Raw genomic sequence first — 27,126 nt, 5'->3', positions numbered from 1 at the left:
TCTATATTCGTGCGGAACCTGCCCTGTTTTTACATGGTGTGGTTTGGATGCACAACATGATGATTTACACAGGCAAAGTCATGTTTGGAATGAAACCGCACATCTGAAATTCCTAGCTTCAGATTGTCTCCAAACCTTAGTTATGGTGGCTGTCCCGTCTCAGGCAAATTGTGAGCTGAAGACGAGCGATAAGGTTTGAACTGACATTTGACAAAAAATTTTTGGTGTCATAAATATGTTGTTTATCGGGCACTAAATACATGGCTGAAGTTTAATATAAAAATACTGTTTAACAGTCGCATCTGCTTGGAGCCAATTGACTGTGGAATCTTTGACGTTCAATATCTCAAAACCACTCAGAATGCAGATAGAACCTTCCGATTCTCAGCTCTCTACATTTTAAATGTGGAAATTGGCAGTTTTGCTGTGTTTTCAATAATGCATCTTCTGAAGCAGAAGATCTCAATAGTGCATCTTCTAAATGATCCAGTACAGTTGTGTATTTTGTATTTCAATTAACTGGAGGTCCTGTTAATTTGTTGTGCATGTGGACAAGTTAGATCAGGGCCGAAGACAATCTAATGAAGCTTTTATTACACCACCGTATTTATTTTACGCGAGTCTCAGGCCCCGGGCGCGAGTCTAACCCCCCCGCGTGTTTAAAAGAGCCCTGCGGCTCTCTGCGTTATCTGTACTCTCGCGCCTGACCATGTTGCCGCTATAATAAGCCGTGTCCGCTGTGATGCAAAGGGTGACCGGAGCACTGAGATTATCAGGAGCTGACCCGCGCGTCTCTCCAGGCCCGGAAACGTCACTGCGTCACTGCGGCACGGCGATTTCCAACAAGCTCCAGTCTGTCCAGGAGGTGCGGGAGCCAGCCTGGTGTGTGCAGCAGTCAAAAGCCTGTGAAAACGATGATGATGAGGAGGAGAGCACTACTGCTGAAATACAGGACGTCCTGGCTAACGCGGGACTGCTGGCGAACCCTCAGCATTGTTGTGGTGGTGTGCGGACAGCCTGCTCAGGGGTCTGTCAGCGTTACTCATGGTTGTGATCGGGCCCATCGGTTGCCAGGGGGACGCACTGCAGTGTGGAACTGGGCCAAGGAAGTTCAATGTGGATCTTTTTTTACCGCTGGGTGTGATGCAGAGTTGTGTCCACCTTGTCGCAGAGTTGTTCGCGCGCCCAACTAGACCCCTGGGGCGGTACATTTTGGCAGTCGGCAGCCATTTTGCTCGTCCAATGCCAGGCCATCTGGCACATCCATGTAATAGAACAGTACCGTAAAGCAAAACACCAATATTTTGGGAAATATACCTTTTTCCCAGGCTTAGACCAGATTTGATTTCATTTGAATTTCTGTGCATTCACTGGCTCAATTTCCATGTTAGCATAATGTGTTAGCTTAGCATAAAGACTTGAAGCCTGTAGGTGTAGTACCCTACTTCCTTCAAAGTGAAGAAATGCACCTAACAGCAACTCCAAAGCTGTCTTGTTTACACTAAGTATCGTGTATTTGAAATAGAAACGTCAGGCCCATCTATGCACTAGAATAGTGACTTCACAGATAACAGTTTTTGGGGCTCATCTATACTCTAGAACAGTGTTAACTTAACTGTTGCCAGACTGTGGGGTCCATATATAGGGGGATTTGGATTCTGCCGGATGGTTTATAGGCCATGTGCTGTTCCAGGGCCCAGCTCCTACATGGGCCAGTGGACTTTGCTCCCTACCTGTCAATCAGCCACATGACCCTCCCACCAGGGTGGACACCCTGTGCCCCGACCTTCCGGCATTTTCTAATGGGGAAGCATTTGGTCATCTTGTGAGTGCAGGACATCCTAAACTATTTTGCCAACATTGATTGTGAAGCTGCGTATGAGTTTGCTGTTGCAGTCACAGTGAACAAATGGTATTTAATAGCCGTTTTTGTTTGTTTGTTTGTTTGTTTGTTTTGTTTTGTTAATGTTTGTATGCCCCACTAGCCCAGCTTAAGTGATTCTGCACTCTGTTCTGTTGAGTTCTGCCTGCTGATAGCAGGCTAGCGGATGGCAGCGCTACTGAGTGGGTGTATTGATGAAATGGAAGTCACTCACACAGCTGAAAAGATCGATGTGAGATTATTTACCAGCAGTAATTCAGCCTGTGTGCGGGAGACACGGGCCACTTGGTAGTTTTATGCTGCACCGTGTCAATGCCCTGGAATGCCATAGTTGAGCCACAAACTCTGGATTCAAAAAGGTGTTACGAGAATAGAGTATCTTTGTGCAGGACCTTCAGAGCACATAGTAAGTCGAGAATTCTAGATCTCATCTGTACAACTTTCATCTGTACTCTTCCATGCACTGTATTCTCTTTATAATTACACCGCAATTACTGTGTAATTACATGTAATTACACCACTATTAGAGGCAGTTAATGTCAAGTTGAACCCACATGAGATATTGAAAGCATATTAAATTAGTTAAATGTGGAATTAACCCAAATATAAAATTGAGTGAAACTGAAGTTAAACCTGGATTGAAAATATAAATCTACAGAAGGAATTAAACATCTGAAGACATTTCAGTAGCCATGGGACAGTAGACTGATTGCACAGATTAAAGTATATTTAAATATGAATTAACTGCACTCTGTCTTTTAAACGATAATGTACATTCATTTAAAAAGAAGGATTTTATCATTAAATGTCGATCTAATTCATTGTAATTGCATGAAAGTAGAAATTCTGCAACAGGGTGGACACAACTCTAAAAGAAAACATGCAAAATCTATTCTACAATTCAAATCCATTTTATATATGAGGAATCTTTGAATGTATATCTTTGGATCAAACTGAACTGTTTTAATCTGTCTCAGTAGCATGTAACCTATGGTTCATGGTATCTTGTAACTGAGGGCTGGCTTCAACATCACTTGTGTTAGGTTGTTTTTGACATTAGCAACTAGCTTAGTCCCAATGAATCAAGTGCGGGGAGGCAACTGTATTTAATTGCTTTATTTAAATGAGAAAACAGGAAGAACTGAATATCCTGCTGCTCTCTGGGACCAGGTACAGGACACAGCACCTCAAGGCTTCCATCTCCACCTCACTCTACTAATCCGTGTCTTGGTCAGTTAAGCTACCCCCCTAGTTTATGATGGTGTCAGTGCTTTCAAGAGAATTGGAGCGAGGGGTGGGGGGCCCGGCTAGTATGCAGATTCCAGAGCCAGATTTCTTTAGATTTACTGTAAACGTCTATCCCCTCCCAAAGCCCAGCTTGGCCAACGTCTCCCGTGTTTTCGGTCCCTTGCTAAAAGCCGGGGATGTGCGTTTATAGACGCTCCCTCAGTAATGCCACACCTCTGTCTCATATGGCTGCCCTTTCTCCTTCCGCAGATCGCTTACAGCTTAGTGTGGCACCCCACTTTCCACTGACACCAGCAGCTTCTGCTCATTAGTGTGTTTTAAACCCTCACAGGTGCCACCGTATTGAGATCTGCTCTCTATGTATGAAGCCAGGGATAACGCATCACTCTGCGGACAGGTTTTGGTAGAAAGACTTGCGCCTTGGATATGTGCAACTATACTATTTTGCCCTTACGAATGTCCAAGTAACCCCCAAGTCTAGCTGCCTTTGCTCCCCTGTTAAGGTATCCGTTACACTTCATGTAAGCAATTAGCGGACACTGTTGTCCCAAGTGGTTTAGACGGCTTGCATTCTTTTACATAGCTGGATATTCACTGAAGCAGGTTAAGTATCTCACTCAAGGGTACAACACCAATACCCCACATGGGAATCTAAATGTCAAACCTCAGAATAAGAGGCCCATTTCCCTAACCATTATGCTGCACTGCCTCTCTATTTTCATAAAGCACCTTTCTTTTGAAGGGTGACTGCCAAAATGATTTGAGAAGGAGATCAGAAGGAGATTTGTATATTACGTTGTCCTTCATCCTTAAAGGTACAGTAGGTAAGATTTTTGTGTTAAAACATTGTTACAAGACCACTGTAAATCCCTTCCTATCATTGAACAAGGGTCATTGACATATTGACTCACCCTCTGCCTGTGTTTATAGTCCTTCATTTCGGGTTTCAAAATATGCAGTTGACGACATCTGCGCGTTCATAGAGAAGGGGTGGGATAAACAGTGTTGTGGTTTGAAGGTGTTTGTTGCTGCAATTCCTCTCTTGACCGTTGGAAGTCCGAAATTACCTACCGTACCTTTAATCCAGTATGAATACAGTAGTACATACATAGAATAGAAAGCTATTCTAGATACAATTATTGAAAGGACATTATTGGTTAGCAGCTTCCCATTTAGCTTACTAAAATGACATGAAGGCAGCACGGATGGTGCAGTGGGGTAGCACTGGCGCCTCACAGCAAGGAGGTCCTGGGTTCGAATTCCCGTCGGCCGGGGCCTCTCTGTGCAGAGTTTGCATGTTCTCCCCGTGTCTGCGTGGGTTTCCTCCGGGTACTCCGGTTTCCTCCCACAGTCCAAAGACATGCAGGTTAGACTGATTGGAGAGTCTAAATTGCCCATAGGTGTGAGTGTGTGAGTGAATGGTGTGTGTGCCCTGCGATGGACTGGCGACCTGTCCAGGGTGTATTCCTGCCTTTTGCGCAATGTATGCTGGGTTAGGCTCCAGCCCCCCTGCGACCCTGTTCAGGATAAGCGGGTTAAGATAATGGATAGATGGATGGATGGAAAATGACATGAAGTAGAGTGTGTTTCTCTCGTGCCCTCAGTCATGAAAGCCATGCACTGCAGTCTGGGGAAAATGAGGCAGTGGGCAAAAGGAAACCGCAGATCACGGTCTGTCTTCTGTAAAACTGTACAAAATGGTGGTGGCATCATTGTGGCCGAAATGGTTTTATGGAGCTGTGTACGCATGCCACAGGAGCCCTCGTGTACCCTCTCCTCACTGAACCTGCGGCAGAAAGTTACAATTCAGACCGCCGCTCAACCTGTACGCTTTCAGTGGTGTGAACATTTCTGACGATACTTTTCTTTAAAGCAGGAAATTGTACACGCAGTATCTTTGTGGAATTCATTCCATGGGTTTAAATCACCCACTGATGTAAAAAGTGTCGGCAGCATTACAGGCTTGAAGCATGTGTGCTGGCTCTTCTAAGAAAGACATCAGCTACAGTTACCTTCTGGGAAAAAGTCAACAACATCAAACATGCAGATGTCGGCTGGCCATAAATCAAGGCTGCATTTTGCTAACTAAACACAACATATGATTATTGACCTTACTTGACCACCTTAACTTAACAAAACATGTTAGCTACACTATTTATTGTGAACAGAAGATTTAAGAAAGGCTTCTGTGTCGTGGGTAGGTTTAAAGCTTTGAGGTTCCCCATGTTGGGTTCTGCTTTGGTCAGTGCTGTTGCCATTAACGTTGCTAAATTGTTTCACCAGCATGTACAGGAAAGACAAGTGAGTGGGGAACTGGATTAAACTGGAAATGTGAATTGATATGGATTTAAAAAGGAGGCTCTGTGTGAAATCGGACAAGCACAGCAGGTGGGTGGGTCGGGGGTGTAGGAAGCAGGGGCGGGTCATCCCAGACGCCACCCGAGTCACAGAAACACAATCCATACGGTAAAGGCCATCACCGCCCCTAAAAGCACAGCACTCCAAATATGGCCTGAGGAGGAGGGAGGAGGGAAGGGGTTCCGGATTGGAGGAGTCAGCTGTAAGTGCTCCGGGGGGTGTGGCCTCGTGACGTGTCCTGCCCTGAGCTGCAGCGGGTCGTGCTGAACGCCATGTGAGAGGTGACATTTGACGGGACGCGCGTTCTCCCTCCTTTTTGGTGGGGGCCGCGGACTTTCCCTCCCAGCCTGTCACCGGTCAGCCTGACATGTCCGAGAGTGGCCTCTGACAGGTGTTTATGGGTCACGGTTTATAATGGCCTGCACCACCAGGGGTCACCAGAGGTCATGTGAGTATACTGGGAGGACCTTACAGCCTCCTTACAGAGCATAGCAATCCTATATTAAAATGTTATGCCCAGTGGCACTCCATAGGGGTCCATAGAGGTCTTTGAAAATATTTTTTGAAGGCTGTGCCATGTAAGATTTGTATTCCCCTGACAGAAGTGATGTGATCTGCTGATCTGAACGTACTGTCTTAAAAATAGTGCAAAACTTAATGCGCCCTTTAGTGTTCTGTTCGAACTGAAACTAAAACTGGATCAATTGCTTCACCCTCTGGTTTTGAATTTGAATATTCAAAAGGATCCATTGCTTTTGATTGACTGAATTTGAATATTCAAAAGGAGAGTCCATTGTGCATGGTGCAGGCCTTCGTGTTGTGATGGAGACGCTCATGAACAATTCTCTGTACTTCACTGATGTTCATGTACAGCCAAATGTAGGTGTGTGCGTGTGTTACCCTTTAGTTACCTTAATGTGACTGTGATCTTTTCCTTGACTAAATCAAAGGAATACCAACCTGCAATCCCAGGAAGCATGCTGACTTTGTAGCCACTCAATGCAATTTTGTCTCACTGCCCAAAGGCTACTGGCATTTGGTGGTTGGTGGAATTCATTTTGCCTTCATTATTAAGTGGACTTAACACCATCCCAGTGATGTACAGTATTAAATGGACTTAACACCAACCAATAATGTGCAGTAGAATGTAAGGCTTGTAGGGAGATGACTGGATTGTGGGCTGCTGAAATAGCTTTTCCAGTATTGTTCACTAGTTTTTATTTTTGAGATGTATGCACATGTTTATCAGAAATACACAGGTACAGGAATGTGGCTCACAGTAGTGGTAGCTGAACTGAGATTCACTGAAAGGGATTTTTTTGTCAGTGAATAATGAGGTTTTGACGCAGCTGACATTAGGATTTAGAGTAATATTCCCTTGGCAGTGATTCAGAGACTAGAGTGCTTACTGCAGCACTGAAATTCTCCAGTATTTGTGTGCATTGCAGTGTTGAACTATCAGCTGGGTGTGCCTTCCGTGGGCTAGGTTATCGCTACAAAACCATGGTTACTGCAACAGTGCTGGAAGTGAGTTGCAATGAAAAAATAGGTGTATCAACGTATATTTAAATCCATGAATTAAAAATATTTTCATATGCTTGATAAAAGCCAACTCTTTATAGTGTTACTATTTATATGAAGAGTAGCAATAGCAGTTAAAAAAATAACAGTTGAGTCAATTTATTCTGTATTCTGTATAAATTCACCTCTCTAGGGAGTGCAGGCATGTCATATATTCATCATTTGTTGGGCTCTCTGATAATCCACAGTGTGATGTTTCTGGGAGAAATGCTGGCAAGTGAAGTAATCTGACTTCCTACTTCCTGAAAAGTATTTCTGCGCTTGCAGTCTACACATGGGTACAGAGACACGCTAATGTCAAGTCAAAACCAACACCAGGAATCCAGATCATGTTGGCTTTTTGTGCAGGGAAAAAACACTGTCAGTCATGGTCATATTGGTAAATATTGTCTATGTGTGCGTGAATGCAAAAAAGACATGCTTATAGAGTCATTGATTTCACTATTTTAAGCTATATTGGGCCTGACACATTACAGTTGACTAGACAGCTTACAGATCCAGTGTTCATTGTTGACTCACCGCACCTAGGTTCTTAGGTATAATTTGGGTGCTGATTTAAATGTGAGATTTTAGCTGGTGATCCTTTGGCTCTACCTGGGCAAGAGTGAATGCCATGGGACCGGTCCCTTGTATAGTCCAAACTGGATATGATCTGTGTCCTAATCCGGCACCATTTAAAAGCAGATTTAGCATATGGGGTACGTTCTTTTATCCCTTTTTAAAATCCTAACCTTCACCTCCTCCTTTACCTCCACAGCTTCAGGGCTTTCCACTCCGCCCACGACCCCGACCCAGACGCACAAACAGCACTCTTTCTCCCCGGAGACCCCCCGGAATGATCCGGAGGGGCAGGAGGTGCGTGTGCGCACCTCATCCCTGCTTCTGGACACCAGTCAGCGGCCCGCCTTCCCCTCCTCCAAGCCTCCCATCCCCGCCACCATCTCTAACTCTACCTCACGACCCATGGCTGCCGTGTCCAGATCGCAGGTGTGTATCTGCTGTCTGTAGTCCTGCTAGAGGTGGAAGATTCCGGTTCACAAAGTCCTCCCCAGTACTTAGTTCCAATCACTTGGTTTTGGTAATTGGCACAATTAGCATGTGTTTTGACAAAAATGTCATTCTTATTTTTGCGACATAAAAACTTGCTGTTTTGTCATTGTTAAGTTGATTTTGGATGGGCTGCCATCTGTAATGTTCTGACATGGACAAGTGATAATAAGCAGAAGATGATTTGGTTCAGTGCTGTCAGAATTTCTGTCAGTGTGCATGTTTTTCCTCTGATGTGCAAATGATGTGCTGGAGGGGAAAGAAAACGGTGGATGTGGCAAATTTACAGCATCTAAACACGACGTTTGCTGATGTTTAAACATGAAACTGCTCAGATATGCAGTCTAAACTCACTAAATCTGCAAGAGAGCAATTGTGGCAGTAGTTTGAGTTCAAACTGTGACTGATTGTCCTTTCACACGGATTCTCTGTACGCAGGTTGTCGAGTTTAATGCACTACAGAATTTCACCGTGTAGAGTGTCACTTATTTTCATAGCTTAGGATGCTGTACAATGTAAAATCATTTTAAACAGAAGGAGATTCTTTCAGAATAATCTCTCTTGGATTGGCAGAGTATGCCATTTCTGAAAGTAGCAGGTTTTCAGTCTCGAATTTTCTGAAAAGTGAGGAAATTGCTCTCAGATAAAGACAGCTTCAGCTTCCGAAGTATCGTTTCACAGAACAGAGCCTTTTACATACAGCAGTGTAAAACAGGCCTCGAGCCAGACGTATCCGTTCTGCTGATAGTTGTCCCTTTAGGGCTATGTGCAGGGGTCCATCGAGCGCTGTGCTGGGGTGGTGTGAGCCGAATGCTGATTTAAACACTCGCTATCAGTGAGTCTTGAAAGGCAGATTTTAATGAGTCCTCCCTCACATCCAACACTATGGAGCCTGCATCATAATCGCATTACACCAGGCTGTTCTTTCAGCCATTTCCTCGGTCTTTCTTGGCAGGTAGGTCTCTTATGTGATTTTTATATGAGATCAGGGGGTGTTACATACCTGAGGTCAGGTAACATCCTACACACACACTACGGTCACCCACACACACGCATAAACACAAATTCCATGCATACAGTGTGCATGTCACATGTATGATGATAATAGTAGTAGCAGTAGTAGTAGTAGCTGTCGCAGCAGCAGTAGTAGCAGCAGCTGCGCTGCATGTGGTCCAGTGGCCCTGCTGTTGCAGTAGCTGACAGCGATTGAAATCTCAGAGACTCTCAGCCAGGAAGCCCCTGCTTTATTTCACCAGCTGAATTTAACAGGGAAGATGAGAATCTCTCAGCTTCTCAGAGCCCTTTGTGCCAGAGTCTGCCACAAATCACTGATCTCAGATCTGTTCAGTGCCTGCACAGGCCAGGAATGATATGAGGGCACATTCCTGCAGGATTATGAGACTGGTGAGGCTCCAGACTCCAGCATCACCTCCTCCTCTCCCTTCTTAGTGAGCATTAGCATGGAAGCAATCAGCGGTCTAATATAAGTTTCCTAAATGGTGCCATTCTAATGACTCAATAACCTGCTAAGTGCAAGAGTACCAAATAGCGTACTGGTATAGCCTTTCATAATTTCTCCACTTTAACACTTGCAATTGTAGGGTCCTTCGCACAGGGCACCAAATTATGTAGGGTCCTCGCACGGGCCGCCAAATAACGTAAGGATTTTACTCTCTATGAAACTGGGGCGCCAATTAATGTTATGTAGCAGTATAACTGCAAAAAGTAATCAGTCTCATAAAATTAATGTTATCAGAAATATCAAACCACAAATTTAGTATTTTAATTGATAATTAAAATAACCAATATTAATGATTAAACATACCGATAACCTGAAGGTTGGAAGTCCTTCGAAAGACTGCTTTAACTCGGCTCTCATGTCTATGTGAGGCCAAAACAGACACCGGGTTTATTAAAATATATTTATGAAACTAACGTACAAACACAGAACAGATAAACTAACGGGAAGTTAGTAGGGGAAGTTAGTAGGGTGTGTGTGTGTGTGTGTGTGTGTGTGTGTGCGCACATGTCCCTTGGACAAAGTAAAGGTAAATTGGGCGTGTCAGTGATAGAGTTAGCTGTGAGAAGAGACTACTTGCATAGTTTTACTCTAATTACATACGCGAAAGACGGCAAATCAATTACAATCAGGTATATATATGGCTAACAAAAATACATTCAAACGGTAAGACGGCAAATATAGACTAAACTAAACACTGGCTATGCCTGAATGTTTGTTCTCTTACTGAGTCCATACGCATTGGATCCAAAAGACGTGCTGTCCTTATAGGAGCCGCGATGGTGCTGTGAATGCGGGTCCTGGAGAGGTGCGCAAAGCTGGGGCGTTCCCGTCTTAGCCGCGCGTTGCTGTCTAGTCTGCTCGGTTGCTGGAAGGATGTTCGCTGGTCCTTTTTCCGGGTGGAAAAGTTTGTTGATGTTGTTCCTTGGTGAACTTTGCAGGGGTAAACTGATGTTGCGTTCTGCATACACCAGTTTCCACTCGCTATAGGCCACAAAGTTACCGCGAGGTAACTAGGTGTGTCCGTAGGCCTGGTAGTGCGCTGCGCAGCATTCAGCCTCTGTGCGAGTCTTGGAGCAGATGAGCTGAAGCGAATGGCCAAAAAGGGTGCGTCGAGGAAGGGTGGAAGAAGAGAAAGAAGAGGAGGAATCCTGAGAACATGGCTTGCTCTTATACAGGAAAGTTTATTGCTCCCGCCATTACGGGATTGGCTGAACCAAGTTAGACGTCATGCGGGGTGGACCTCGCGGAATTGTCCTGTGGGATTGTGGGAGTTGTAGTTCCTACACAATGGACTTTTGCAACTGGAAGGTTATGATTTTAGTGGGAAAATGCATAATGTTGTATAAAGGGAAGTTTAAATTCCTGTTATTTTTTTCCTCAACCTGCATGGTCTTTATTTTTGAAGCATTAATAGAGAAGGAAGCGCAATCGCTGCCAGGTTTGGCTCATGAACTTGTCACAAGCATTCAGTCCAGTGTCTATGTACCACTACTCTCTGTGCCCGTTTGCATTCTTCAGAGCCTTCACACCACTGGCCTCCACAGACCCGCTCCCTGTACCCAGGCTCAGTGCCAACACCATGGCCTTGTCACTTGAGTTAGCAAGTATTCTGAACCCCCGCAGTGGCTCGGTTTGTCAGAAGTGAATAGCGGCAAATCTGGCCATTTCCAGGCTGTCAGGGACATTGTAGCTGTTGAGATTTCCAGTTCATTTAGCGGTCACTGGCACTGTGAGGGAGAAAGAAGGCGCCCTTCACCACAGCCTCTGGTTGAACTGCCAGCGCTTGCCCCAATGTCCCTCCCCAAGAGTAACTGGGGGTGAGGGGGGTTGGTGAATAGAACTGGCCGCAGCTTACACTGGGTCCTGACATCAACAGCTCACACTCCTGTCCGCTCGTTCACAGTGCCAGTATGTCCAGTAATTGAAAATGACAAAGCAACTTTTTTTTAATTTTTTTTAATTTTTTTAAATTTATATACAGTACTGTGCAGAAGTCTTAACTGCACCTCCAGTGGGTCTGAAACATGCTGCTCCCTATGCTCTCAAGCAAGCCTCCCCTGCATTTTTGACTGCCTTTGGCATTTCCTGTAGGAAAATGGGGAAATATGATCAGCACGCAGGTCGGGCTGTTGTACAGGCGCAGGTTCGTGTGAGCCTTGCTGTGTCACACTGCCGTAGCATCCAGAGCAGAGGATGCACTGAGGTCCAGCAGCACAAAGTCTTCCACCGCAGGGATTAGCTTCGCAGCCAGCAATCCCAGAACCTTGGGCTTGATGTCGTATTCCTTTATGACACTGCGGTGGTGACGAAGCTTTATGGCAGGGCGCATAACACTCATTTTCTGAGGGATACACGGTCCTGTGCTATATGTTCCATAATTACATTTACATTTACATTTTATTCATTTGGCAGACGCTTTTAATCCAAAGCGACTTACAAGTGCATAGGTTCTACCACAAGTCAAAGCATCACATCCAGAACTAGAAAAATACACCTGGACTGCTGTTCTAAACATATAGTTGTCATATAAGTGCAATATTTTTTTTTTTTTTTTTTTTTTTTTTTGGGGGGGGGGGGGGGGGGTTAGACAGGGATAGGGGTATCAGAAGGGGGGGGCGGGGTAAATCAGGAGGGGGGACTAAGGTAGAGTTTGAAGAGGTGTGTTTTGAGTCTGCGTCGAAATAGGGGGAGGGATTCTGCTGTCCTGACAGTGGTAGGCAAGTCATTCCACCACTGAGGAACCAGAACGGAAAACAGGCGTGAACGTGCAGCTCGACCGCCAGGTGCCCGTAGAGAGGGAATCGTAAGGCGACCAGAGCTGGCAGACCGGAGTGGTCTAGCTGGGGAGTAGGGAGTGATCAGGGATTGTATGTAATGTGGGGCAGTCCCCTTAGCAGCCTGAAATGCCAACACTAGGGCCTTGAATCGGATGCGTGCGGCAATAGGAAGCCAGTGGAGGCCAATGAGAAGCATATACAAAAATAATAAGAAGAATACTTATTGCATTTTGCATTATGCAAAGGGACATTACCAGGCCGTTCCGAGCCAGTGGTCTGCTACTTTGTATTGACTTTGCAGCACGTTTTTTGTGTAAAACTTTACAACATTAGAGATTTAGCGATTTGACTGCTTTGGCAGACAGTCAGGTGCCATTATAATTCCATGTGGAGGTAGAACATATTACTCCAGGCGTGATATGTGTCTGTAGAGCAGCTGACTCCCAGCCTAACATGGTTCCCCCTGTAACTTTTTCAGCTGTGGTACCTTCTCTATCTGCTACTCTCTGCTTTGACCTGTGTGAATGAAGCAAAAAAACATGGAAAGGAGGGCAGACTGTCCTGCTCTCCTTTAAAAAAGTTTTTTCATTTGAAGTAAAACTTTTCTTTCCATCTTGCAATCAAACCTTTGCATCTGAATTTTGATATTACATTATCTGACTGGCCCAAAAATTCCAAAACGATAACAATAATTGAATCATGAGAGAAACACAAGACAGCCCAACCCAAGTCTCTCCTGTAAATTTTGTTGACAGAAGTTGTTGCCCTGAATTTGGAGTTCATTCTACCGCTGACATTGCTTAGCACAGCTAATGCACATGCACATACTGTGGGTAAAGCAAAGTGCTCTCGTCAGCTGCATGTATTTAGAAGAAAATTATGTAAATAAATGGCAAGCAAATGAGCCATGCACTTGCAAATGAACAAAAGATCATTCATAGTGAATTTCCTTGACTTCTGTTGAAACGGCACAGGTGAATATAAAGGGCAGTTTACAAACCCACGACAGAGTGTTGCAATGGATGTCGCTGGTCGCAGGTTTATACTCTGTGCGACTTGAGTGTATTTATATATTTTATGCTAAAGACAACGACCACAGTCTGTGTCGGGCGACAATAGAACTTACATGTTCTGTGATTTCAGTCGATGGTTAAACCCTGTCTCAAGGACCACATAGCTTTATGGGGTATTGGTCTATGGAGCCACATCACTCTGCCTCTATTTTGAAATGCAATCAGCAAAACAAGGACTGCATTTCTAATACCAGTACTAATTTCACTCCTGATAACAAATAACATTGTTTCAATTTTTAGCCTGGGGATTATAGTTTTGGAATAAGCTGTTATTTGTAAATTGCTATTTTGCTGTCATTTGATTGAGCATCTTTTTGTATTGTGCTTGTGTATAATGTTTACATAAATTATGTCATTGGCACATAACATAAATATGTATAACTGACCATATGTATAGTCCTCCTCTTGTTTAATGTTGGTCATAATTGGTCTTAGCTTCTAATAGCTTTGGACTTGACTATTTGGATAATCGTGCATAAATAAAATAAATAAACAATAAAAAAAAAGAAACCTGGCAAACGCAGCAAAAATGTAGCTTAGTAGTTAGAAATTGCATCCATACACACTGTGCAGTTTCAGTTCAGCAGGTAATTTTTAAATTACTGACTCAATATAAATGTACGTATTGCAATCCCTGTCCTGGATTTATGTTTCTCAAAGCCATAGAGCACGTGTGACCCATATCTATAAAAAATGAGTGCACTTTTTAGTCACTCTTTTATAGTTTGAACCATAACCTTGACCTGCTGCCTTTTTGGCTGCATGATTGCCTTGTGGATAGAAGGGACATGTGCTTAATTTGCTATGAAAATGAATGTGACGTTGTGGAATTTGCAGATCCAATGTGAGAGGCTAGAGCTCCGTATGTAAATTGATTATGTTGTCTTAAGATATAGGCGTATTATCTGCGCTCTTGCATAAAACTGTTGTATAGCCCTTCAATCATTGATATTGCGTATTGTGTGTATATGACCTCTAGTACAAGAAAAGGTCGGGAAAGCCTTGGCTTTTCGCTGCTAGGTAACACAGGGGATTTCCTAATATGGTAAAGAACTTGCTGGTACTGGTAGTTCACTGCCAGAATGCAGGGGTGGTTCTCGATATCCATTCCTTTTTAACGATTATAACTCCCGGCGATTGAATCTTTCTGCCATTCCATTATTTTTATATCAGTTGAATATATGAATTTCGCGTGATCTGTGATCACATGGAATAATTAAAACGCCTTGTTCGGGAAATTACTGCTCTGCCGTAGTTTCTTTTTACATGGAGCAGGGTTTCCCTACCATGACAGACGCTGAGTTGCAAGGAATAGTAAATGCCGGTGACTGCAGCAAGCTGCAAGAGGAATGTTCCACTTTCACTATGATTGGGGGTGTATGTGTGTTAATATTTACATTTGAAGTTGGATGTAGAATGTCCCGGAGAATGCACAGCTGTCGCACTTGCGGAAGGAAGAGTTCTTGAATCAGATAGCCTACGTTTGAGTGCACTTTGTCCTTGCAGCGGCATGCTTTACAGTTTTTTTTTGTATCTGCACTGAATTGGAATTTCAGGAGTGTTGGTCGTGTGCCTATTCGAGGAAACACACGTACACGAAACATCGCTTCTTTCATTTCAAGCTGTTTTGACTTGACAACAGCAGTCAAACGCTAGTGGTTATAGTATCAAAAGCCACATTGCAATCCTACAAGTGAAAAGTGGAGGGCGGCTTACTTTAAACTAGCGATCCATAGGTTCTGGCAGCCTTCTTGATTGCCGTCTGCCTGTCGACGCTACAGTACAGCACCTGTATTTGCTTGAAGGAGACGTGGAAGAGAGGAATACTTAGCAGTTCACTCTCTACCTCTGCATCTCTTTCACAGGTCTACGGTTTAGCTGAAGGCATGCTTGAGAAACTTGAACTAGACCCTGAAGGTAAGTCCTTTCATTTCCATTCATATTATGATGATGTATGTGTGACTTCATGATGTAACTTTAGTTTCCAGCCCAGGTTTACTCTTGTGTAGGCTACTGCAACAGCCATATTTTAAGAATACACATTTGTTTAAGTGCGTAATATAGGCTAAACCTAGCATGTGGCATTTAAATAAAGTACCATTTACTGTATGCTTATGAAGTTTAGCCTATGCCTCTATTTTTTCCCCCATCAACAAGCTTACATTCCTTAATGTGCATACCGTTTCACTTCCAGATGTCATAAAGCAACTATATGCGCAATGACCATATTCATTGGCACATGTTTTCAATATTAAATGAACGCAACCAAAGCACCTTGGGAAAGTCATAACCTATATATAGTCATAGAATAAATAATCTTCGCTTTTAACCAATATGTGGAAATGTTGACTTTTCTTTGTAGGGTTTTTTTTAAGCATTCTGCCTCTAATGCCATCACCTTAATGTTCACAAATTGTAAATCGAAAAGAATGTTCATCTTATCGATAGCGTTCATGCGTAGTTACGATCAGAGTTTCCTGTTGTTCGGAAAGACAACAAAAGACAATCGTTCACGTCGTTTCTAAGCCAGATTCCCCCCGGTGGCGCTCTTCGGGAATGGGGATTCCTGCCGTACGCTGAGAATGCGGTCGTCATCATTGATCATGTTAGCTTCAGGCGCAATCAAGGTGTGCTTGGTGTGTATCGTACCAATTACGCCTATACTGTTACGGTAGTAGTTCAACGCAGATTTTAGAAATGCTATTCAGTTATGCAGCCCTGCGCATTTATATTGAACTTTAGCGCATTCCCTGTATAGTTTTGAGAGGCGTGACCTGTCCTGCTTGGCCCCCAAGGAAACATTGTTCATGTTAGTGTGGAAAAGCGCAATAATATTCTACAATATATGCACATCGAACATCTCGATATTCCCTGAGATTCAGTTGTGACGAGGCTTAACGTCTGCAAGATAGCCGTTGAGAGTCCCCTGTCACTTCCTCAGATTCCGATGTGTTGTAGATTACAAATTATTAGACATTTTACATGTCACAAAGATTGACAAATCAAGCCTAGCTGAATATCCCCTCTTTCTAAGCATATTCGACCATAACCCTGTTCTTCATCAGCAATATGGCCAAACAATTATTGGCTATTAGTACTGGCCCCAGAATTTCCATATTGTGCACAACTTGTGATGGTTTCTTTATTAAAAAAGAATAGGACACTGTTGCAAGAGACATAAAAGGTATAATGTCTACCGTAATCAATGGTGGAGTGGTAACATTTTTTTTCACGCTATTAAAAGATTCTGTTCTGATTGGCTGAGGTGTCACGTGATCACAGTGAACAAACGTCAAAGTCTGTTGGAGTCAAGAATGCAGCCTCCGAACACCCCCCAGCCATTGTCAGTCTGATGCAGTCAGTAGTCCACTCAAATAGGCTCTTACTGTAGATGCCAGAGGTACATCTGTCTGGAAAAGCAGCCTCATCCAAGCAATCCTGTCTGCTGATGCAACGTCCCTCTAGCTAGTCTAGACTAAGTCAGACAGTGGTTGGGGTTAGGAGATTCCCTCAACCAAGATTACTTTGGATGGGTCATCTTGCTTTAAACCAGACTGTCATTTCGGGGCAGCTCTGCCTGTGTTGATCCAGACCCTTCCCATGGTGGAAGTGTGGATGCACAGGATCCCTTGACATCAACACCTTGGCTGAAGAAAGCATGGCTTATTTGTACAGGATGTTAGTATGGGAAGACGCAATCTGGACCATTATACCATTGACATTATAATACAAATACAAAAATACAGATTTAGATTTCTGACTGTACAGAAGCAGACTACAGTCGCAGCTTAGCCAATTTTGGATTCATGGTTTGGAGATTGAGAAAAATCTTTAAAGGATGAGTAACAACCCTCATAGTGTAGATCAGGAGAGCTGGGACAGTAGATTCTGGGGTTTGTTTGAAGGGTGTGTGGTATAAGATGACTAAATATTAACGTGTTCTCAGTTATTAAAGTAAATTACAAGCATTTTGGTTGTATGTGGTTGCTATAGATAAGATGCTGTAGCGTGTAGCCTGGATCGTGATTTTACAGTTGTGATGTTACAAGCTCTGTTATTGGTGTTTTTCCATGAGGCGCTGAGAGAAATCATAAATAGTCAAGCCGCCAATGTCACAGGGCTTCTGTCAGCAAGGAATCTCCAAATATGTAGCCGAATGGTAACTTGTAACTTGTGTGTTTGTAAAATCCTGTAAAACTCCCAAGATGATTATGAGTTTAGCCAAGCTAGGGAGCACTACAGTTTCTCATTTGAAATGAAGCAGTACGAGATTTAATCGCAGCTGCAGAAGAAGTCTGTGGCAGTTAAACGCGACTAATCTGGGCTTTCCTGCAACAAAAGCCCCATTCCGTTGTAATTGAATTCACAGACAGACGCTTATGGAGGCCTGCCAGAGCATTACGTGTTGGTATTGTGGGACATTCTAATTCTCATATGCTTTGTTTTTACAAGTGAAATGTTTTACCGACTCCTGCAGAGGACAGAATTAAGCCGTTCTCTGCAGTGTTTGATTTTCTACAGGGTTTGTGCCCACTGAAACATCCCACCATGCCATGGGAGAGCCACCTCCGATTCAATTTCTATTTCAATGAAATTGTATTCATATAGAGATTTTTTAACAAAGGACATTGTCCCACATTAGCTTTGCAGACAGCTTTACAGCCTGAACCACACCTAAGGCAGGCATGAAGCTCACAAAAGCCTAGGGTGACTGTAGCCAGGGTAAATTCCCTGGCTAGTGATGCATTCTGAGCAGAAGCTGACTCAGGGGGGAAGCCATCAGCCGCCGGCTGGCACAGGTTAATTGAAAAAGCTAATTACGTAATATGCAGAACTAAGAACACTATTAATTTCATGGGAGTGTCACCTTCAGTCAAACCACCAAATTCATGACTTAGTTTGTCATCACATTTATTCAGGCAGTGCTCCAGTACATTATAAAAGCATTACTTGGCATTTACCCGGCATCATAAATTAATTATTTCTATGAGCCCGCAGACTAGAAAAGCTAGAAAGCCAGACCTTGTGGAATTGAAATGTCTGAGTTCTCATTTCTGTTGCATCATTTGTCTCTATTGACGAGATTTTGTTATGGTTTGTTATGTTGTTTCCAATGTATACAAGTGTTGGTCCATTTCTGCATCGTCAGCATTTTTAAATGTACCTACAAAGGAACTTGGGCTGGAAAAATTGGGAATGTGAGTAGCCAAGTTGCTAGCCAGTTTAATGAAAGTCTTGTTAACACAGAGGTTGCATTTTTAGTTCTCAAAATCAGATAATTTGACCGAACTAGAAGATATCATTTTTATCTTATGAAGGGAGGACACTTGCTTTTGATTGTGTGCTTAGAATAACCTTCATTAAAGGGACACCACTGCACCATTGCTCCCATGCTCTGCCGGACACAACTGCTTACCTGTTCCCCTCAACCTCTCTTTCCTCAGCCTTTGCAGTAGCTCAGAAGCCTGCCATGAACACAGCACTCCAATAATGAATGGGCGCTAACTAGGAAGAGGCCATTTTACCAAAAGCGCAGCGGAATTTGGAATCATTATGCCTGCGGTTTGGTGCAATTTTGCAGGACTGGTTTTAACAGCCAGAGCATTACTGTGTCTGGCCTTTTCAAGCTTTTATCCCACAGGCACTGTTTTGAAATTGAGAATAAAGAAGGCTTTTCCAGTTGCTTTGTTCATATTGAACCAACATTCAGCAATCTTGAATGAGGTTGTTTTAACATGTTGATTTAGTTAGTTGTCCTCATTAATAGGGAAATCTTGAATGGTAGGGATTGGTGTGCAAGTGTGTGTAATCAGGTGTTGTTTTGATAAAAATGTGGTAGCATTCTCTCATAGACAGTAGCCTATGTGCAGTGGTACAGAATAAGACTCAGAAACCATATAGCTAGCAGACCTGGGTGAAATGCATAATTGTTTAGGATTCAAAAACTTTTTTATGGTTTACTGCGCTTGTCTGGTGTACACAAGTAAAAGATGTGCTTGGCTGACTCTATAGATTTTCTAAAATTTGAATGCAGTAGAATTCTTATTCTTATTTTAATGAATTTTGTTTCGGTGCCACGTATGATGTATGAAGAGAAAATGGAAAAATTGAGATCTTGTTTGAATTGTTTTAGAGGTAATTATAGCCGTATTGTATGTGATTTTTTCAAATGGATGTAGCTGTATTATTCATGCTGTGTGCAGGAGGGTGTTTATCTGTTAGAAATAGGCCTGTGTTTCCAGCCTGCCCCTGTCATGCATAGGTGATTTATCTTCAAACCAGCAGCCACTGCAGGGCAGACCAGGAGCCGTGCAGTGTTTGTCAGTAGATGTGACTGGGATTATAATGTCTGTGTTACTTTATGCATATCCAGTGTATCTCATGCAGTATGTCTGATTGGGGTAATTCAGCCTAGTCTGAGACTGAATAATATTTTGAATGGAGATTAGTTTAGCAGAGCTTAATCTTTGTGCGTGAGACTGGCTCTATATGTTTCAGGGAAAAAATGGTTGTTTTATTTGCAGAAATATTGAGCTCCTTTTTATTAATTCAAGCCGAACTACATTGAATGAAAAGTCACATATCCACTGAGTACAATCTTTCCTGCCCTCTTCCTTAGATTTCAGAATAAAACCGTATCTGTGATCAAGTTTGTTGTTTGTGCTTGTGTCCTTGCAGCTGCTGAAGAACCTGAGAGTGATATATACATGCGGTTCATGAAGTCCCACAAGTGCTATGACATTGTCCCTACCAGCTCCAAGCTAGTTGTCTTCGACACTGCATTGCAAGTAAGTACCGTCATGTGCCTTCTTTTAGAAAGTAGACTGTGGAAGAGTCTTTAGTGGGTTTAAAGTGACTCCTTGAAGCTAATTTTAGCTTGGTGTAGGGGGCAGCAGGGCAGTGTAATGGGTAAAGCTTGTATGCAACAGTGTCTTGAGCAGCATGCTGTCAATAGAGAAAACAAGCTTGTATTTGTGAAGCTGAGTTGAGGCCAGATATGCACAGTCAAGTGAAGAATGGTGCTGCTGGTTCATGAGGCGATCTGTAAGCGGCCATTTTAAGTCCATCCTGGGCCTGCTGTCCCAGGATAAATATGGAGCTCCTGCCCTTCCCAACTTGTACTTTAGACTTCTGGGGAAAAGCCACAACCAAATATCGTGGCAATGTTTTATTGTTTCTTCACGTAAAAAGAATCTAGACCCATGTGATATTTGTAAGCAGTATGGCTGGTAATTAAAGATTCTTTTCTGAATGCCAGTTCAGGAAGTCTATTTTTAAATGATCTTTCAGTACGTTCCCTGAATAGACACCCTATTTGAAGAATCCAACCTTGGTGAATAAAGAGTTAACCATTGTTCTCCATTATCCTCAGACCCCCTGCCGAGCGTCAGGACTTTTCTGTAGTTGCTTTTATTCTTCTCCTTAGTGCCTTCGATGCTGATGAATATTTTATTGCAGCATGATAAACCGTCCTGCCTGCTTTTATCTTTCCCCCAGTTGAGTATTTCACAGGCGCAAACATTTGCATTTTGTGGTGCTGGCAGATACGGAAAGAATGTGTCTTGCTCAGTAGGATACAGAGACCAAAGTAGGATGCAGTAGCCAAACGGAGCCGGAAGTGGATGCATTGCAACGTTGAGCCTGTTTACTGAACAAACATTTAAGATCCTTCTTTCTTTGTCTGGCCCCATAGACATTACCGAAGCGAAGAAATGTAAAGAACTACGTGCGTGCATACGTGTGTGTGTTAGGCACTGAAAAACCTGTAAATAGATGCAGGATGGCGCAGAAGGAAGTTTGAAATATTTACATTAAGATGTTTGTTTGCTCTGTCTTTTCAAGACTTAAAATAATCACGAGCAGAAGGTGACTTGCATAATACGCTGCATTTATTGCATAAAAATAAGCTGTGTAACCTATGCCACTTCATAATTGGGACTCATTGGGACATACAGAGCGTCCTTAAGAATGTTACTCTCTTGAATGGCAACAAACATTTCTGAGACCATTCAATATTGGATCAAATTACATTAGATGAAATGAAAGTGGCAGGGAGTTGTTGAGGTCATTGATTTCTTTAGCATTGCTATGGGATGAAAATATAGGGACAGCTGGCATTACATTGTAGGTTTACCAAGGTTTTATGCATCTTGTGCATCAATGAAAACAAGCTCACAAAACCGGAAGAGACCAGGATTATGCCTGTAGCCAAAGGGCTTCAAGAATGGTAGCCATTTTATCTTCTGGCCTGTGTTCAAAAAGTTAAGCAAAAGGCCTTTTGATGTAAAGTTGAAAATAAAGAAGCTCAGATAATATTGTGTGTTGGGATGCTCCCATGCTTTTTTATAACCCCACTTTCTGTAACCCTTCCAGGTTAAGAAGGCCTTCTTTGCCCTGGTAGCCAATGGGGTCCGGGCAGCTCCTCTGTGGGAGACAAAAAAGCAGAGCTTTGTGGGTGAGTAAACCGTCTGTCTTTTAGGCATTAAACACCATACCTACATTCCACCAAGTAAAATTGTCAGCAGAAGCCTCAATATTGCAAGTAATATAAAGGCTCTTGGGATGGTTGTGTGGAAACATAACTGATTGGACGTGCAGTTAACTACCCAGCTCGGACTGGAAATGGGATATTTGTATGTTAAGTAACTGTTATGGTTATGGTTATCCACACACTTGTTTTCCTCTAGAAATTGGAGCTGGTCGGTCCCATCTAGGCATTTGTGCGATGAAACCTCAGTGGTCTAACATGCGAAGAGCAACGCCCTCGCAACGCAGCTCGGTCGTGGCTTTATAAAAAAAAAGAAGAAAAAAAAAAGGTGAAGGTGTGAAAAAATAGCCGGCGGTATTGAGCGGGCCCTCCCTGTCAGTGTGATGAGAGCGCAGTGGGCTGATAAGGTCTCAGCCTACACCAGCACTTTATGACAGAGGCGCATAAATAAAACCCTATCTGTCAGCGCTGTGGCCCAGGTAATTAAACAGGCCCGCGTGTGCTTCCGGTGCTTGGCTCTCCTAATGAATCTTCAGCGGGTTTAGCGTGCGTTCCACCTTCTGCTCCAGTCTGCATTCTAATACGGACGTGTGCTAGGCGCAGGAAGGGCGGAGGACGTCTGGTGCCCACTATGGGAGACATACTGCTGTCCACTTACATAAATGAAAGAAAAACAGGGATTATGAACATGAATCCCCATTCATCCTTCCACTTCAGTGATCACCTAGGCGCGTCAGGCTTTGTGTGCGATGGGCCAGCGTGGAGGAACTGTCCTGAATGTTTGGCCGAAAGATTAAAAAATGCAGCGCACGTTTCGGGGGCCGACAGCATCTGAAACGGGACGCTGCAGCTCTGAAATTGCGTGCTTCCTAACGGCACGTGAAAGCGTTTCACGGGTGAATAAGCCTTCCTCGTTGGCCTGGTTATTAATGCGGGTTTGCGGACGTGAGTGGACAAAATGGAGGATTCCCTGTGGCCATGGCCAGATGTAATTGTGTGCGTCTGTCTGTGGAAAAACCCCGCTCCCAGCCTGCTGCAGTGGCAGCAGCTATCTGTACATTTGGATGGAAGTTAATTGTGTTATTCCATTGGCTGGTATGTAGTCCGCATGGGGAGAGATATTGATTGCTACCGAGCAACTCTTAAGGGGAAGAAAACAAAACAGGAAGCTGACTAGATCGATTAAGTATGTTTATGCATGTATATTGCATAGATGAATATGTACTGGAAAGAGTTATTGCTACCAATCCAGTTATCAATTAGTAAGCGGACTAGACTGCTTTAGTATTTGTTTGGTGTTGGGGTGTCCCATACCTCTATCTTTATAAATTTTTTGGATGCCTTACTTTTCAGTTCTAGCCAATTCCCTGCAAGGTTATTAATTACACACGTGCTCAGAAAACAGCACTGCGGGAGAAACCACTGTCATTCGCTGTCTGAGCAGGTGCCTCGCCCGCGTCTTTTGATTGGTTGACATTTGTGCGTGCGTATTCTCGGGTTAGAGCACTGTTGTTAACAGTGTGGTCAGGTCTGAACAGAGCTTGTGTAAAGAGCGGCACCGTATCTGTACAAACAGGCTGTTTTACACCCTGAGGGTACCCCTCTGGGCATGTTCTCCTCTGACAGGAACTGGTGCCGACATACTTTAACTTCCACTTAACTTCCACTTAAACTCACATTTTTGAAATTCTCCCCCAAGTCTTGCACACCGTTCAGGAGCTGATAAAGTCGAGATGCGTCTCTGACGCGTCGTTTGAATGTAGATTTTTGTTGCCAGGAGCCTTCCTCGTAATCGGCCTTGTTACTGGGCTCTGCTTCGTTCATTCTGAGCGTGTGCTGTGGCTTCCATCTGCTCTCGGAGCGAAGACCGTGTTAAACAGGAGGTTACGACTGCAGCTGAGGATGAATCATCCAGGAACTGTCGAAGACAGAGTTCACCGCGCTTTTAATCTCGCCTTTTTAAAATGCGCCGCATAAAATGTGCTTCGTAGTTATATACGTATATAGCTATACATTTTTAAATTACTTTTTTTTTTTTTACGATGATCCTCACTGCAATTTGGCTGTAAAGCGCGCCACATTAATTCGGATGTTATTGATTCGGTCATGATGGGCAAGGTCCTCTCTGCTGGAGCAGGTCTGAGAACAGGGGCCACATCACTCATCAGCGCTGACCTTTTTACGCGTGCCTCAGGCCCCGGACGGTCTGTCAGGGCGTCCCACGGGGCCCGTGTTTACGACCCAAATCCTGCAGTCTCATCTCCTGCCCGCCGTAAAGTTGGGCCCCTGCGCGCGGGGCCGTTAGCCTCTGAGTAATCGCTCCGGCGAAGGGGACACGCTGCACATTTATCTGAGGGAAAAATCTTTAAACGAGCGCTGATCACGTTCTGTATTTAGGTTGTCTGGTTCGGTCAGTCACAACACACGTCTGTTCCAGACAGACAAGGGAAGGGGGGCAGTTCAGAGTTCCTCATTCAGTGACAGCCTTCGTATCTATGCTAGGGAAGATTATTATTTTATCATTTATTTCTCTGAAAGAAATGCATGTGGGGGGGTCAGAACAACAGTACCGTATGAAAGAGAATGTGTGGCATGGACGTGTGTGTTTTAATGGCTGGTTATGGAGGTGAAACATGCCTCTATAGAGGCAGGGCTAGTGTAAAGGTTTTGTGTTTCACGCAGAAGGTTGTGGGTTCAGTTCCCAGGTGGGGTGCGCACCAGCCTGATGTGATGTGTGTCCCTGTCCAAAGCCTCAGACTATTTCAGCAACAAACTACCTGTGATAGGCTGAGCCTTGGCCTTGACCACACACCTTTATTCCGATTGGCCCACTGAGGACCGTGGGGATTATACTGCCAGAAGTGCAGGTGACAGGATATGTGTGTGACTCAGGTGCTGTGAAGCCCAGCTCACCCTGCATGGGTAGTTGTGGAACTGTCTGCTGCCCCCTAGTGGTTTGATAGTAAACCCTGAGTAAAATCCAGAGAAAGACCCAATCGTTCCGTTACGCCCTGTTTCCCCGTCAGTTCTATGGTTGTTGAGCGGTTATGCAAAGCCCTGTGGAATGATGCCATATTGGATTACCCCTGCCCTTCTGAGCTCTCTTCCACCCAACCCACACCCTCCCCCGATTCATCCCATTTCAATTCCACATGGCACTTGGCCTTAAATACACCTCTGTTCCTCTCTCGTCCCTCATCACCACGTCCTTACCCTCCAGCTCTCCGGAGCGTCCTGGCGACAGACGCGGTTTCTCCTGGGGCCACGCCTTACCCCTCTGGGGGATTACGACGCATCGATCCCCGGTCTTTACAGTCTGGAGAAGAGCGTCGGCTAAATGCCAGTCGGGCGAAGTGAAGCAAACGCTCTTCCCGTGCTGGCTTGATGGAGGGACGGAAAGTTCACAGAACAGGAAGAAAGAGGAAAATGGATGAAAGTGCTGTAAATAATCCCACACAGCGCACTGCAGGGGTGGAGGTGGGGCTCTGCGAGCCAAGCTCGTCAATTTCCTCACCGCTCAGATAAGAGAGAGGATGCAGGCTCACGGCTGAAGAAAGCGCTATCTCATGAGTTCAGCCGCGGAGCGGGCTCCAAAAATAGACCCACAGCTGGGTAGCGCTTTTGAGAAGTAAGGCCCATTTAGGCCGGGTTTTAACTTATTCATAGAGTTCGGAGCGCTGTTCTTCATTTAGCCATCGCAAACCTACGGCTGCTGGAGGCATTAGTGTGAGGGTTCATTGTGCATTTTACAAGGGCCATTATTGTAGCCTTTGAAGCCACTCATTCACATCAATATATTTTGCTGTCCTGGAAAGTATGAAGATTTTGAGTTGAGCTAATGTGGACACACACACACACACACACACACACACAATTCAATGCATACATTGAGCTCAAGTATATGTATGGTCCTCTCTTTGCATTTCTGCTATCATCATGTCACTGACAGAAGATCACTTCACAATAACGCATTGTGTACAGTCAGGGTGGGCTGTGAGCATTGTACAATGTGTACAATGATGATGTGAATGTCAATGTGCTTTACCGTTTCATTGTGTAGCATACGGGAAAAAGGTTTGCTCCAAATGTGGTGTGCAGTTGCTCAATAGTCTACAATGATAATTGTCTGTGGTCTCGTACACTATGACTGAGAAAGCCTTTAGGAATTTTAATCTTGCATTCTCAATTTTTTTCATTTCTAAATTTGTGTTTATTTTTTTCGCGTGTGCTTATCTTTGTTCTACTGTTATGAAAAGAACATTTGAGAGACTGCAGACAACACTTCTGCGGTTTCTGGTGTCGCATTGTACAGCAAATTGCGTTGTAATCTTGCTCTATTGTTTTTCCCAAAATGGCACATGTAATTGCTTATCAACTTGATTTTGTGCCTGCAGGAATGTTAACAATCACAGACTTCATCATCATCCTGCAAAGATACTACAAATCGCCTCTGGTATGTGAATATTTTATGTTCAAATACTGTCTCAATAAAGTCGTGTATATATATATATATATCTGTTCTTAGGGCAAAAAAGAGAAAAAAATAAAACTGAAAGTATTATTTAAAGCACTTTTTGTGAGAGGCATATTTCTAAGTAAATCTTAGTATTTAGGTCTTATATTCAGGCTTAACATCTTACTTCTATTGCTTTTTTGCTAAGACAAAAAGATTGAGGTGACAGTTTTGATCATTTCAAGATTTGTCAAAGGGGTAAGACGATTTCACTTGCCAAGCAAAGAATAAAACAATATTTTCTATATTCAATATTTTTATATTATCTACTCTATTGAGATGTGTGAGTGGTGGGGGAACTCCTTGGGTTACTCCTGTACAGCATATTACAACATGTGTACTTTCACACTAGCTATATCAGTGCTCAACAGAGTACATTTACAAGAGGGCGCCAGATAAAATTAACGTGTGCACTCTAAAACCACTGCACAGTGATGGCACCATATTCCCATAAATGTGCAAGCAAGCTGAATGGAACGTACCGGAAGGTTGCAGTGTGCTTTATTGGATAATCCTCATGTGTGCTGTACTGTGTGATATCTCTGCCATATATCTGTCACTGAGCACACACCTGACATTTTCTTCACCTAGCCTGTCATGGGAGGACTCTGTGTGTTCTCGTATCAACACCGAAATA

The 27,126-nt window shown here is 43.7% G+C and overlaps 1 protein-coding gene across 4 annotated transcripts in view; it reads left to right on the top strand.

The window, feature by feature from the left end:
- The window catches only part of LOC133136467 (5'-AMP-activated protein kinase subunit gamma-2-like), a 67,694-nt gene that overhangs the window by 33,580 nt on the left and 6,988 nt on the right, over positions 1 to 27,126 (top strand). For 3 of the 4 annotated variants that reach the window (XR_009709533.1, XM_061253975.1, XM_061253976.1), the window contains 5 exons: positions 7,827 to 8,056; positions 15,354 to 15,405; positions 20,167 to 20,276; positions 21,862 to 21,943; positions 26,371 to 26,429. Coding sequence is in view for 3 of the 4 variants with exons in the window: in XM_061253975.1 (XP_061109959.1) it covers positions 7,827 to 8,056; positions 15,354 to 15,405; positions 20,167 to 20,276; positions 21,862 to 21,943; positions 26,371 to 26,429 (533 nt within the window). In the remaining variant the exon portion in view is untranslated. Of the gene's footprint in view, positions 1 to 5,887; positions 5,937 to 7,826; positions 8,057 to 15,353; positions 15,406 to 20,166; positions 20,277 to 21,861; positions 21,944 to 26,370; positions 26,430 to 27,126 lie in introns of those variants that run through there. The other variant, XM_061253977.1, reaches the window with a different exon arrangement.

The sequence above is a fragment of the Conger conger genome, chromosome 9 (assembly GCF_963514075.1).
Source record: "Conger conger chromosome 9, fConCon1.1, whole genome shotgun sequence".
Lineage (NCBI taxonomy): Eukaryota > Metazoa > Chordata > Actinopteri > Anguilliformes > Congridae > Conger > Conger conger.
This window is presented reverse-complemented; position numbering and strand designations above follow the sequence as displayed.